Source organism: Bos javanicus, chromosome 4 (assembly GCF_032452875.1).
Source record: "Bos javanicus breed banteng chromosome 4, ARS-OSU_banteng_1.0, whole genome shotgun sequence".
Classification (NCBI taxonomy): Eukaryota; Metazoa; Chordata; class Mammalia; order Artiodactyla; family Bovidae; genus Bos; species Bos javanicus.
The window spans coordinates 57,193,306-57,207,737 of record NC_083871.1 but is presented as its reverse complement, the minus strand read 5'-3'; the positions used below and the strand labels follow the sequence as shown (position 1 = coordinate 57,207,737).

The 14,432-nt window shown below is 37.0% G+C and overlaps 1 protein-coding gene across 4 annotated transcripts in view; it reads right to left on the bottom strand.

Moving 5' to 3' along the window:
* DOCK4 (dedicator of cytokinesis 4) overlaps positions 1-14,432 on the bottom strand; it is a 481,885-nt gene that overhangs the window by 77,054 nt on the left and 390,399 nt on the right. For all 4 annotated transcript variants that reach the window (XM_061414091.1, XM_061414095.1, XM_061414093.1 and 1 more), the window contains exons 28-30: positions 13,788-13,863; positions 7,848-7,948; positions 7,086-7,144 (exon numbers count right to left, since the gene is read on the bottom strand). In XM_061414091.1, coding sequence (XP_061270075.1) covers positions 7,086-7,144; positions 7,848-7,948; positions 13,788-13,863 — 236 coding nt within the window. The remainder of the gene's footprint in view (positions 1-7,085; positions 7,145-7,847; positions 7,949-13,787; positions 13,864-14,432) is intronic.

Sequence of the window (14,432 nt, the reverse complement as noted above, 5' to 3'; positions counted from 1 at the left end):
CTTCTAGTGGGCAAGAATCCCTTAGAAAAGGAGTAGCCCTCATAGTCAACATAAGAGTAGAAAATTCAGTACTTGGGAGCAATCACAAAAAAGACAGAATAATCTTAGTTCATTTCCAAGGCAAATATCACAGCAACCCAAGTCTATGCCCCAACTACCAATGCCGAAGAAGCTGAAGCCGTAGTTCTTTTTCTTAGTTCTATGAAGAACTAAGATCTTCTATAACACAAAAAAGAGATGTTCTTTTAATCAAAGGGGACTCAAATGCAAAAGTAGGAAGTAAAGAGATGTCTGGAGTAACAGGCAAGTTTCACCTTGGAGCACAAAATGAAGCAGGGTAAAGGTTAACAGAGGTTGCCAAGATAACACACTGGTCATAGCAAATACCCTTTTTCAACAACACAAGAGATGACTCTACACGTGGACATCACGAGATGGTCAATATGGAAATGAGATTGATTACATTCTTTGCAGCTGAAGATGGAGAAGCTCTCTACAGTCAAAAACAAGACCTGAAGCTGACTGTGGCTCAGGTCATGAGCTCCTTATTGCCAAATTCAGGCTTAAATTGAAGTAGGGAAACCGACTAGGCCATTCAGGTATGACCTAAATCAAATCCCTTATGATTTTACAGTGCAGTTGAAAACCAGATTCAAGAGATTAGATCTAGTAGACAAAGTGCCTGAAGAACTATAGAAAGAGGTTAGTAACACTGTATAGGAGGCAGTGACCCAAAAGCATCCCAAAGGAAAAGAATTGCAAGAAGGCAAAATAGTTGTTTGAAGAGATCTTCTAAATAGCTGAGAAAAGAAGAGAAGTGAAAGGCAAAGGAGAAAGGGAAAGATATACACAACTGAATGCAGAGTTCCAGAGAATAGCAAGGAGAGATAAGAAAGCCTTCCTAAGTGAACAATGCAAGAAGTAGAGGAAAACAATAGAATGGAAAAGATTAGAGAATTGTTCAAGAAAATTGGAGATATCAAGGGAACATTTCATGCAAGGATAGGTACAATAAAGGACAGAAATGGCAAGGATCTAACAGAAGCAGAAGAAATTAAGAAGTGGCAAGAATACACAGAAGAACTGTACATAAAGGTCTTAATGATCTGGATAACCATGATGGTGTGGTCAGTCACCTTGAGCCAGACATCCTGGAGTTGTGAAGTCAAGTGGACCTTAGGAAGCATTACTAAGAAATGAGCTAGTGGAGGTGATGAAATTCCAGCTGAGCTATTTCAAAATCCCAAAAGATGATGATGCTGTGAAAGTGCTATAGTCAATATATCAGCAAATTTGGAAAACTCAGCAGTGGCCACAGGACTGGAAAAAGTCAGTTTTCATTCCAATCCCAAAGGGCAACGCCAAAGAATATTCAAACTACTATACAATTGCACTCCTTTCACATGCTAGTAAGGTAATGTTCAAAATCCTGCTAGACTTCAGCAGTATGTGAACCAAGAACTTCCAGATGTACAAGCTGGATTTAGAAAAGGCAAAGGAACTAGAGATCAAATTGCCAGCACCCATTGGATCATAAACATCACAGAAAATTCTAGGAAAATATCTACTTCTGCTTCATTGACTATGGTAAAGCCTTTGACTGTGTAGATTACAACAAACTGTGGAAAATTCTTAAAGAGATGGGAATACCAGACCACCTTACCTGCCTCCTGAGAAATCTGTATGCAGGTCAAGAAGCAACAGTTGAGAATCGAACATGGAACAATGAATTGGTTCAAAACTGGGAAAGGAGTACATCAAGGCTATATATTGTTACTGTGCTTATTTAACTTACAGACATGAAAGTTGCCAGGCCAGGTAAAGCATGAGCTGGAATCAAGATTGCCGAGAAAAATATCAACAACCTCACATATGCAGATGATAGCACTTAAATGGCAGAAAGTGAAGAGGAACTAAAGAGCCTCTTGATGAGGTTGAAAGAGGAGAGTGAAATGCTGGCTTGCAACTCAACATTCAAAAAACTAAGATCATGGCATCCAGGCCCATTGCTTCATGGCAAATATTAATAAAAGGGGAAAAAGTGGAAGCAGTAACAGACTTTATTTTTTTGGGCTCCAGAATCACTGCAGATGGTGACTGAAGCCATGAAATTAAAAGACGCTCTGTGGAAGAAAAGCAATGATAAAACTAGACAGCATATTAAAAAGCAGAGATATCACTTTGCCGACAAAGGTCCATATAGTCAAAGCTATAATTTTTCCAATTGTTATGTACGGATGTGAGAATTGGACCATAAAGAAGGCTGAGGGTCGAAGAATTTGATGCTTTCAAACTGTGATGCTGGAGAAGACTCTTGAGGGTCCCTTGGACAGCAAGGGGATTAAACCATTCAGTCCTAAAGGAAATCAACCCTGAATATTTATTGGAATATTCACTGAAGCTGAAGCTCCAATACTCTGGCCACCTGATGCAAAGAGCCGACTCATTGAAAAAGACCATGATGCTGGGAAAGATTGATGGAAGGAAGAGAAGGTGGTGACAGAGGATGAGATGGCTGGATGGCATCACCGACTCAATGGACATGGGTTTGAGCAAACTCCAGGAGAATGTGAAAGATAAGGCAGCCTGGTGTGCTGCAGTCCATGGGGTCTCAAAGAGTTGTACATGACTTAGGGACGGAACAACAATAGCAACTTCCCTTCCCATCTGGTAGCCACTAATCCATTCTCTACATGCTTATTTTGTTTCACTTTGTTTGTTCATTTATTTACTTTTAATATTCTTCATGAGTGAAATCATATGGTAAGTGTCATTGCCTGATTTATTTCACTTAGCATAATACCCTCTCAGTTTCAGTTTCAGTGAAAGTCACTAAGTTGTGTCCGACTCTTTGTTGACACCATGGACTATACAGTCCATGCAATTTTCCATGCTAGAACACTGGAGTGGATAGCCATTCCCTTCTTGAGGGGTTCTTTCCAAAGCAGAGATTGAACCCAGGTCTCCTGCATTGCAGGCGTATTCTTTACCATCTGAGCCATCAGGGACACCCATAATACCCTCTGGGTTGTCAAAAATGACAATATTTCACCTTTCTTATGACAGAGTAGTATTCTGTTGTATGTATATCCAATCTCTTGACCCATTCATCTGTTAATGGAGAGTTAGGTTGTTTCCATATCTTGGCTACAATAAAAAATGCTGCAATGAATATAGGGGTGCATATATCTGTACAAATTAATTTTCTGGTACTCTTTGGATATCCAGAAGTGGAATAGCTTGGTCACATGGTAGATCTAATCTTAATTTTTGGAGGACTCTCCATACTTTTTTCCATAGTGGCTGCAACAGTTTACCAAATTTATCAATTTATCAATGTAAATTGGTGCAGCCACTACAGAAAATTACCACCAACAGTATATGATGGTTCCACTTCTTTCACATCCTGTTCAGTACTATTACTTCTTATCTTTTTGATAACAGCCATTCTAATGGGCATGAGATGATATCTCATTGTGGTTTTGATTGACATTTCCCTAATAATTAGTGATGTTAAACATCTTTTCATGTGCCTGCTGGCCATCTGCACGTCTCCTTTGAAAATATGTCTATTCAGATTCTCTGCTCATTTTTAAATCATTTGTTGTGGTTGAGTTGTATGAGTGCTAAGTTGCTCAGTCGTTTCCAACTCTTTGTGACCCCATGGATTGTAGCCCGCCAGGCTCCTCTGTCCCTGGAATTCTCCAGGAAGAATACTACAGTGGGGTAGCCATCCCCTTTCCCAGGGGATCTTCCCGACCCAGGGATCAAACCTGTGTCTCCTGCATTGGCAGGGCAGATTCTTTACCACTGTGCCACCTGGGATGCCCCATATATTTGGATAATAACCTTTTATGGCACCCTACTCCAGTATGCTCGCCTGGAAAATCCCATGGATGGAGGGGCCTGGTGGGCTGCAGTCCATGGGGTCACTAGGAATCAGACACGACTGAGCGACTTCACTTTATTTTTTCACTTTCATACATTGGAGAAGGAAATGGCAACCCACTCCAGTGTTCTTGCCTGGAGAATCCCAGGGACGGGGGAGCCTGGTGGGCTGCTGTCTCTGGGGTCACACAGAGTCGGACACGACTGAAACGACTTAGCAGCAGCAGCAGCATTGGATATATGATTTGCAAATATCTTCTCCCATTCAGTAGGTAGTTTGTTGTTTTGTTGATTGTTTCCTTTGCTGTGCAGACATTTCTAAGTTCTATTTAATCCCATTTGTTTATATTTGCTTTTGTTTTCCTTGCCTAAGTAGACATACTCAGGACGATATTGCTAAGACTGATATAAAAGACTGTACTGACTATGTTTTCTTTTTAGAGTTTTATAGTTTCAGATCTTACATTCAAGTCTTTAATCCATTTAAAATTTTTGTGTATGGTATAAAATGAAAACCTTTAATTATCTGAATAAATTCTCCTTTAGCAAGAAAAACACTCAATATTATACATTTTTAGGCAATCCAAATTCTAATGTATATTGATATTCTTAAGTAACATGCTGACTTAAGCCCTATGTGGGGTGTTAAAATAGTACCCTGAATACTTAATTTTTCTTAACATTTTTGTAAAAATATACGTTGGAAAAGAGGTTTTCACATTTCTAAACAGTCTCCAATTCCAGTGGTTGTATGGCAGCAATGACCTTTAAAATTCACCTCATGTTTTGGAAGGCTGACCACAACTCTAGGGAAATAATGCAGAAACTAAGGAATGAAGTGAAAATGTACACACACCTTATACTTGAACTACGTCATGCTGGGAATTTGCACTTGATTATAATGAGCCTTTTGTAACAGAGCACTAGAGCTAGACTTTAGGGTTGGAAAAACAAAGAAAGGCTAGAGTGTTGTCTACAGCAGCGCTTTTCAATCTTTAGCCAAGTGCCTAAGAATCTCCTGCAGACCTTGGAAAAACTCAAGACTGTTGTGCCTCCTCTCAGGGGTTCTCAGAGACTCTGTTTCAGTGGTCTTGAGAGGAGCCAAAGAATCTGCATTTCTTACAAGCTTCCAGGTGATGCTGTTTACTGAGCGCCCTTGTGGTTGTTTAGTTGCTAAGTTGTGACTCTTTGCAATCCCATGCACTGCAGCCTACCAGGCTCCACTGCCCATGAGATTCTCCAGACAAGAATACTGGAGTGGACTGCCATTTCCTTCCCCCGGGTATCTTCCCAACCCAGGGATGGAACCCACATTTCCTGTTTGGCAGTGGGGATTCTTTATCACTGAGCCACCTGGGACCACTGTTTTAAAGAGCACTGACCTCAGAATACATGGGGATCAGCATGCTTTAGAGATATTTTTTACATTGTTCACGTTTCTGAGGAGAACAAAACCCAGAGAGGTAGACATACTTTTGTTAAAGACAAAATAAAGGAGAAAAGTTTATGAAGCAAACAATGACATCTTTAATGCAACAAAAGGTGCCAGTTTTATTTAGCAGGTCATGGGCCTAAGGGCACAGCTATGCTGGCTTAGAGAAAGCTTTGTGTGGAAATAACCACACATGGCTGTGCTAAGATTTATCTAGAAGATGTTAGCCTGCCATTCTCTCACATTCTGTTAACTCAAGTGAACCTGTACAGCTCTTATCATTTGAGCTCTGGCAAGAGCTTAAGCCACAAACGCACTTCAGTGTAGCCTTCTTTGGAAAACTCTTTGCTAAATTAATGCCAAAAGCAATAGGGACATTCCAAGGGTCTTGGTCTGTTTTTGAAAAGCAAAGACACAAAGAATCAATGAAACATGAAGACTGAGAGGAGGTGTTGTTCATGTAAGACAAATTGAGGTTATTTTTCAGTTGAATCTAAACATATTTCACAGGCTTCTCTGGCTGGTTTTAGATAGTTGGAGGTTGCTTTCAAGTGGTAACTTGCTTTCCCCCCCGCCCTGAAATTATCAGTTAGCATCGAACACTGGGCTTAATTATATATAACAAGGTTTCTTCAAATTGCCCCGTATGTATTCTACATTTGAGGGGTACCTTGGTCAAAAATCACTTCTGTAACATGAATTGAAGTAAAATGATAAGGGTTCTATTTCCAGTTACAGAAAACAAATTTTGCCATTTTCAAGTTGTGTTTGGATAAGTCCAAGAGAAAATACACTTTCAGGTCATTATATATTCAAGTCAAATAGGTCCATCACTTTAATAAATCACAAGGAAGAATTATAATAGTAAATGAATGCTATGAACTTAGGGCTTCCTGGATGGCTCAGCGGTAAAGAATGCCTGCAATGCAGGAGATGTGGGTTCAATCCCTGGGTGGGGAAGATCCCCTGGAGTAAGAAATGGCAACCCACTCCAGTATTCCTGCCTGAAAAATCTCAGGGACAGAGGGGCCTGGTGGGCTACAGTCCAAAGGGTGGAAAAGAATGGGACACAACTGAGCAACTAAACAGAGCAGAGCTATAAACATGCATATTAACATGTCAAATTAAGTAAGTTATGACTTTCTATAAAGAAACCCAATGCCAATGAGATTTTAAAACAATGTTTCTTCTAAATATTATTCTTTTTTATGCAACCAGATCTGTGTCATCAATTTGCTGGATAATATGCTCTATCTGCTGTGGCAGATTAACAAAACTGGATCTAATCGTTTCTTAGCAACTACAGATGCTTTAAAATCCTTTGGCTATAGTTTTTATGATATAGGTCATTGGTTTCAAGATTTTAAGAGTACAGATGCTCAAGTCAATGTTTCATGAAGCTTATTTTAAATTCGTTATGATTCACAGCCTCAATTCAGGGTTCTAGAAATTCTGAGTTGCTATAACTCCAAATTCTGAAAGGTTAGCTCATTGCAGGTCGTACTGGAATAATGCTAGATTATAAAATTTGTCATTCAATGAAACACACAAAAGAAAGGTGATTTTTCAGATAGATACCAATTTAAAGAATCAGTTGTAGCCTTATTCAATGCCAAAGTGTCACTTAGTCTCTCTAGACTTCTTTATTGATTCAGACATTTGGTTTCAAATGCTGTCAGTGGTAAACTGTCCATCTTCATTTGTTTCCTTACAGGAACAGTGATGAGCTATAAAACAGGAGGGGGCTTCTGTTTTCATCACTTACCTAGGTTTTGCCACATGCTGAAAATTTCACAACCCATTGTTACCCGCATGTCACCATATCTGAAATAGAACAAAAATCAAACCTGATACAAAGGCTCCAGAAAAAAGAAGTTATCTGTGTCTTTTTAGGACACAATCTGTCATTCTGAATTAAAAGACATGTTCTTAATTGAAAATGTTTAATGTACACATCTTTTACTGAGGTATAACTGACATAATATCATATTGCCTTTAGGTATACAACATAACAATTTGAATATTTGTACATATTGCAAAATTGTCACCACAGTAAGTCCAGTTAATATCCATACCATAACTAGTTACAATGTTTTTTCTTTTGATGAAAGTTTTCAAGATGCACTTTCAATATGCAATGCAGTATTATTAACTAGAATCACAGTGTTGTATGTATATTACATCCATTCATTTTATAACTGGAAATTTTTACAATGTATTAATACATGTCTTGATGCCTCTAATTCAAATTCACATATTAACCCTAGAGTGAAACATATTTGTCTCATAATTTTTGGCTCCTATAGTATTTTTGAATCCTGAAAGACTGAGGACAAAGATTTCTAAATAAGCTCAAAATAGTGAAATTCCCAGAAAAGTTGCTTGTTGTCCTCTTGGTCATTGCCCCTCCACTTTGATTTCTAGTTATGGAGATCAGATTTATGAATCACTCGAACTGAAATACTTTTTAAAAGGCACAACATTTGATTTGCCTCATATTCTTACCCAATTATACACTGGTACTTACTTTTCTAATACCTTTTTCTTTTTGGAAGGTGTAAACATCTCTAACTGCAGACACAACTGGTTTATAAAAATGACCGCAAGGTAAAAGTAGGAATCCCAGATCTACAATGAGAATGACATATTTAAATACTATGGGGTTACAAAAATATTTACAGGCGAAGTGACAAGATATCTTGGATTTGCTTCAAAAGTGCTAAGTGGATGGGGGGAGAGTTGCAATAAGATGGGCCATGAGTTGATAGTAGCTGTACCTGGGTATGGGTACATGAGGGATTCATCATACTATTCTCTTTACTTCTATACATCTGTGAAATTTCCTATAACAAAGAAGCAAACAAACTAGATACTATTTTTACATTGCTGTATCCCAAGTTTCATGGGCTCTCTGGTATATGCTAAGTGGTAGATACTTCATTTCTCTCATAACATGTCTGTGTGTCTCCAAGGAGGCTGAAGCATAAGCTGGATAACTTTATTTCAGTGTGATTTCATTTTGGAACCCCTTTTAACGTAGGACTCAAAAAAAAAAAAAAAAAGAAAGAAAGATACATACACTCTTTTGGATATGCTAATTGATTTAAATTCAGAGAGTACATAAAAATTCCCCACCCAGACAAATCTTCTAAGTTCTTTTACACCAAAAATGCATTAGAAAGAGATCAAAATAAAATGAGGCCACCATCACTCTAATACCAAAACCTGACAAAGATCCCACCAAAAAAGAAAACTACAGGCCAATATCACTGATGAACATAGATGCAAAAATCCTTAACAAAATTCTAGCAACCAGAATCCAGCAACACATTAAAAAGATCATACACCATGACCAAGTGGGCTTTATCCCAGGGATGCAAGGATTCTTCAATATCCGCAAATCAATCAATGTAATACACCACATTAACAAATTGAAAAATAAAAACCATATGATTATCTCAATAGATGCAGAGAAAGCCTTTGACAAAATTCAATACCCATTTATGATAAAAACTCTCCAGAAAGCAGGAATAGAAGGAACATACCTCAACATAATAAAAGCTATATATGATAAACCCACAGCAAACATTATCCTCAATGGTGAAAAATTGAAAGCATTTCCTCTAAAGTCAGGAACAAGACAAGGGTGCCCACTTTCACCATTACTATTCAACATAGTTTTGGAAGTTTTGGCCACAGCAATCAGAGCAGAAAAAGAAATAAAAGGAATCCAAATTGGAAAAGAAGAAGTAAAACTCTCACTATTTGCAGATGACATGATCCTCTACATAGAAAACCCTAAAGACTCCACCAGAAAATTACTAGAACTAATCAATGACTATAGTAAAGTTGCAGGATATAAAATCAACACACAGAAATCCCTTGCATTCCTATACACTAATAATGAGAAAACAGAAAGAGAAATTAAGGAAACAATTCCATTCACCATTGCAACGGAAAGAATAAAATACTTAGGAATATATCTACCTAAAGAAACTAAAGACCTATATATAGAAAACTATAAAACACTGGTGAAAGAAATCAAAGAGGACACTAATAGATGGAGAAATATACCATGTTCATGGATTGGAAGAATCAATATAGTGAAAATGAGTATACTACCCAAAGCAATTTATAGATTCAATGCAATCCCTATCAAGCTACCAACAGTATTCTTCACAGAGCTAGAACAAATAATTTCACCATTTGTATGGAAATACAAAAAACCTCGAATAGCCAAAGCGATCTTGAGAAAGAAGAATGGAACTGGAGGAATCAACCTACCTGACTTCAGGTTCTACTACAAAGCCACAGTTATCAAGACAGTATGGTACTGGCACAAAGACAGAAATATAGATCAATGGAACAAAATAGAAAGCCCAGAGATAAATTCACGCACATATGGACACCTTATCTTTGACAAAGGAGGCAAGAATATACAATGGATTAAAGACAATCTCTTTAATAAGTGGTGCTGGGAAAACTGGTCAACCACTTGTAAAAGAATGAAACTAGAACACTTTCTAACACCATACACAAAAATAAACTCAAAATGGATTAAAGATCTAAACGTAAGACCAGAAACTATAAAACTCCTAGAGGAGAACATAGGCAAAACACTCTCTGACATACATCACAGCAGGATCCTCTATGACCCACCTCCCAGAATATCGGAAATAAAAGCAAAAATAAACAAAAGGGACCTAATTAACCTTAAAAGCTTCTGCACATCAAAGGAAACTATCAGCAAGGTGAAAAGACAGCCTTCAGAATGGGAGAAAATAATAGCAAATGAAGCAACTGACAAACAACTAATCTCAAAAATATACAAGCAACTCCTCCAGCTCAACTCCAGAAAAATAAATGACCCAATCAAAAAATGGGCCAAAGAACTAAATAGACATTTCTCCAAAGAAAACATACAGATGGCTAACAAACACATGAAAAGATGCTCAACATCACTCATTATCAGAGAAATGCAAATCAAAACCACTATGAGGTACCATTTCACACCAGTCAGAATGGCTGTGATCCAAAAGTCTACAAATAATAAATGCTGGAGAGGGTGTGGAGAAAAGGGAACCCTCTTACACTGTTGGTGGGAATGCAAACTAGTACAGCCACTATGGAGAACAGTGTGGAGATTCCTTAAAAAACTGGAAATAGAACTGCCTTATGATCCAGCAATCCCACTGCTGGGCATACACACTGAGGAAACCAGAAGGGAAAGAGACACGTGTACCCCAATGTTCATCGCAGCACTGTTTATAATAGCCAGGACATGGAAACAACCTAGATGTCCATCAGCAGATGAATGGATAAGAAAGCAGTGGTACATATACACAATGGAGTATTATTCAGCCATTAAAAAGAATACATTTGAATCAGTTCTAATGAGGTGGATGAAACTGGAGCCTATTATACAGAGTGAAGTAAGCCAGAAGGAAAAACACCAATACAGTATACTAACGCATATATATGGAATTTAGAAAGATGATAACAATAACCCTGTGTACGAGACAGCAAAAGTGACGCTGATGTATGGAACAGTCTTATGGACTCTGTGGGAGAGGGAGAGGGTGGGAAGATTTGGGACAATGGCATTGAAACATGTAAAATATCATGTATGAAACGAGATGCCAGTCCAGGTTCAATGCACGATACTGGATGCTTGGGGCTAGTGCACTGGGACGACCCAGAGGGATGGTATGGGGAGGGAGGAGGGAGGAGGGTTCAGGATGGGGAGCACATGTATACCTGTGGTGGATTCATTTTGATATTTGGCAAAACTAATACAATTATGTAAAGTTTAAAAATAAAATAAAATTAAAAAAAAAAAATTTCCAGAAATAAATGTAACCAAAAACATGGAGGACATAGGGAAAGAAATGACTTTTCTATTGACATCATGTAAAATTAAAGATTAATATGAGAAACATTATAAAGAATTAATATATTTTATATATAAAGTGTTCACAAATTAAAAAGAATATAAAACTCTAAGTATTATGATGAACAAAAGAACAGATATCTCACAAAACATGAATTTTAGTCAATAATTAGTCAATAACTAATATAGTTAATGATTAATAACCAATGAATAATTAATAACATAACTAGTGAGAAATGTGGGCTTCCCCTTGGCTCAGATGGTAAAGAATCTGCCTGCAATACAATAGACCAGGGTGCTATCCCTGGGTTGGGAAGGTCCCCTGGAGAAGGAAATGGCAACCCACTCCAGTATCCTTCCCTGGAAAATCCCATGGACAGAGGAACCTGGCAGGCTACAGTCCATGGGGTGGCAAAGAGTCAGATATGACTGAGCAACTTTACTTCATCTCAGTGAGAAATGTAAATAAAGCAAAAAATTGTTCCCCTTATCGAATTGCCCCCCAAAATGGTCTCCTCTAGTACTGGTGTACACCTAGGCAATCAAATATAATTGTTACAACCTTTAACTCAACATTTTCATTTATAAATATTTATCCAAAGAAACAATAAGGAATATAAGTCAAATTTTATTTTGTAAGAAATACATAAAAAGAGCAATTTATGAGAATAAAACAGTAGAAACAAACTGAATATTAAAAAGTAATGTGAGCAAATGAAGCAACTGACAAACAACTAATCTCAAAAATATACAAGCAACTCCTACAGCTCAACTCCAGAAAAATAAATGACCCAATCAAAAAATGGGCCAAAGAACTAAATAGACGTTTCTCCAAAGAAGACATACAGATGGCTAACAAACACATGAAAAGATGCTCAACATCACTCATTATCAGAGAAATGCAAATCAAAACCACTATGAGGTACCATTTCACACCAGTCAGAATGGCTGTGATCCAAAAGTCTACAAATAATAAATGCTGGAGAGGGTGTGGAGAAAAGGGAACCCTCTTACACTGTTGGTGGGAATGCAAACTAGTACAGCCACTATGGAGAACAGTGTGGAGATTCCTTAAAAAACTGGAAATAGAACTGCCTTATGATCCAGCAATCCCACTGCTGGGCATACACACTGAGGAAACCAGAAGGGAAAGAGACACGTGTACCCCAATGTTCATCGCAGCACTGTTTATAATAGCCAGGACATGGAAGCAACCTAGATGTCCATCAGCAGATGAATGGATAAGAAAGCAGTGGTACATATACACAATGGAGTATTATTCAGCCATTAAAAAGAATACATTTGAATCAGTTCTAATGAGGTGGATGAAACTGGAGCCTATTATACAGAGTGAAGTAAGCCAGAAGGAAAAACACCAATACAGTATACTAACGCATATATATGGAATTTAGAAAGATGGTAACAATAACCCTGTGTACGAGACAGCAAAAGAGACACTGATGTATAGAACAGTCTTTTGTACTCTGTGGGAGAGGGAGAGGGTGGGAAGATTTGGGAGAATGGCATTGAAACATGTAAAATATCATGTATGAAATGAGATGCCAGTCCAGGTTCAATGCACGATACTGGATGCTTGGGGCTAGTGCACTGGGACGACCCAGAGGGATGGTATGGGGAGGGAGGAGGGAGGAGGGGTCAGGATGGGGAACACATGTATACCTGTGGTGGATTCATTTTGATATTTGGCAAAACTAATACAATTATGTAAAGTTTAAAAATAAAATTAAATTAAAAAAAAAGTAATGTGGTGATTATGAAATTTTGATATTTTATTATGAAGTATAAAGACATTTATTATGCAACCATTAAAATTCCGCTTGTTTCTACTATGCTTTTTATATTTTCTAGTTCTCTGATAAGGAAATTTTATTGAATGTTTAGTATAAAAGATGTTATTTTTAAAAGAATGGGAAATTAAGATGTCGAAAACATAAAACACCACTAAGAAGGGAAACCAGGATAGGCACTGCCCATCTTTATTTACCATTTTTCATTCTCTATTTAAAAAATGGTATACTGAGAATTCTTAGAGACCCAGGCATATCATATTACATTACAAACTTACAGAGAGATCTGCCCTAAAGAATCTTACTAATTGTTCATTTTTTTCCCTTTTCACTAGTTCATTCTAAAATATAAGAAGATAGAGATCTAAAGGAACTAACCAGTTTACTTTGTAAATATGCTCTTTACATAAACTCTATTTTAAAAGATGCTTTAAAACATTATGCACTATGTTCTTTTTGTCTTGCAGGGGATCAAAAAGAGAAAAAATCAAAATTTACAGTAACAGTAAAGCACATTCTTTCCTCTTAAGCACTATGATTTCAACCAGGTTGATGAACATAGTTATAGACCTGACTTATTCACAAATAGAATGAAGAACTCTTAACATTATTCATAATTGAAACTAATATGCTCCAAGATTAATTTGAGGTAGCCAGAATAACTTTATTTTCTTATTACTAAGAGAAAGAAAATTCATGAGGAAATTTCTTGAGGGACAATGTAAAACCTTTTAGCTCAAGCAAGATAGTCATCTAAATGGATACTGACCTTATAATCAAAGTTTTCATTTAAGAAGTTCTTCCGAAGTGCATCTGACAGGTACAGAACTGTTGTAATAATGACGCTAGTGATAAAAAAGAATATATTTTAAGTTGAAAACTTCACATTAGTGAAAACCATTTATTAGGTAAGAATAAAGTAATTAAGACAAAAGAAAACCTCTTCAGTAAGCCTGTGGAACAATATTAGATAATTCATATTAGAAATAAAAAAGAGAACACTTAGAAAAAAAAGTAAAAGAATCTATCACTGAAATGATATGCAGAAAAATCTATAAATTCATATGACTCAGAATTATATTGTCTTGATGTTTTACAATATTTAAATTTGTAAACAAAGCAAAAACTTTTAAATAAATATACAGTAGTCTATATTTTATTAACACGGAAGAAAGTATAAAAACTTATAAAATACAGCAAAAGAGAGAGAGCCCAAAGACGAAATGGGCAGGCTAAAGCAATGGATTATATTGAGTATTTATTTGACCATCTTCTCTCTGCTCTCCCCTATTTAAGGTGTTAGTGGGCATGTAAGAGCTATGGGAGTCAGATTCCCTCTCCATGGTGACAAGTTTGCCACTAAAGAAACCATTACAGACTGTGAAATTGTCTATATCCTAGTACTAAGCTGTGT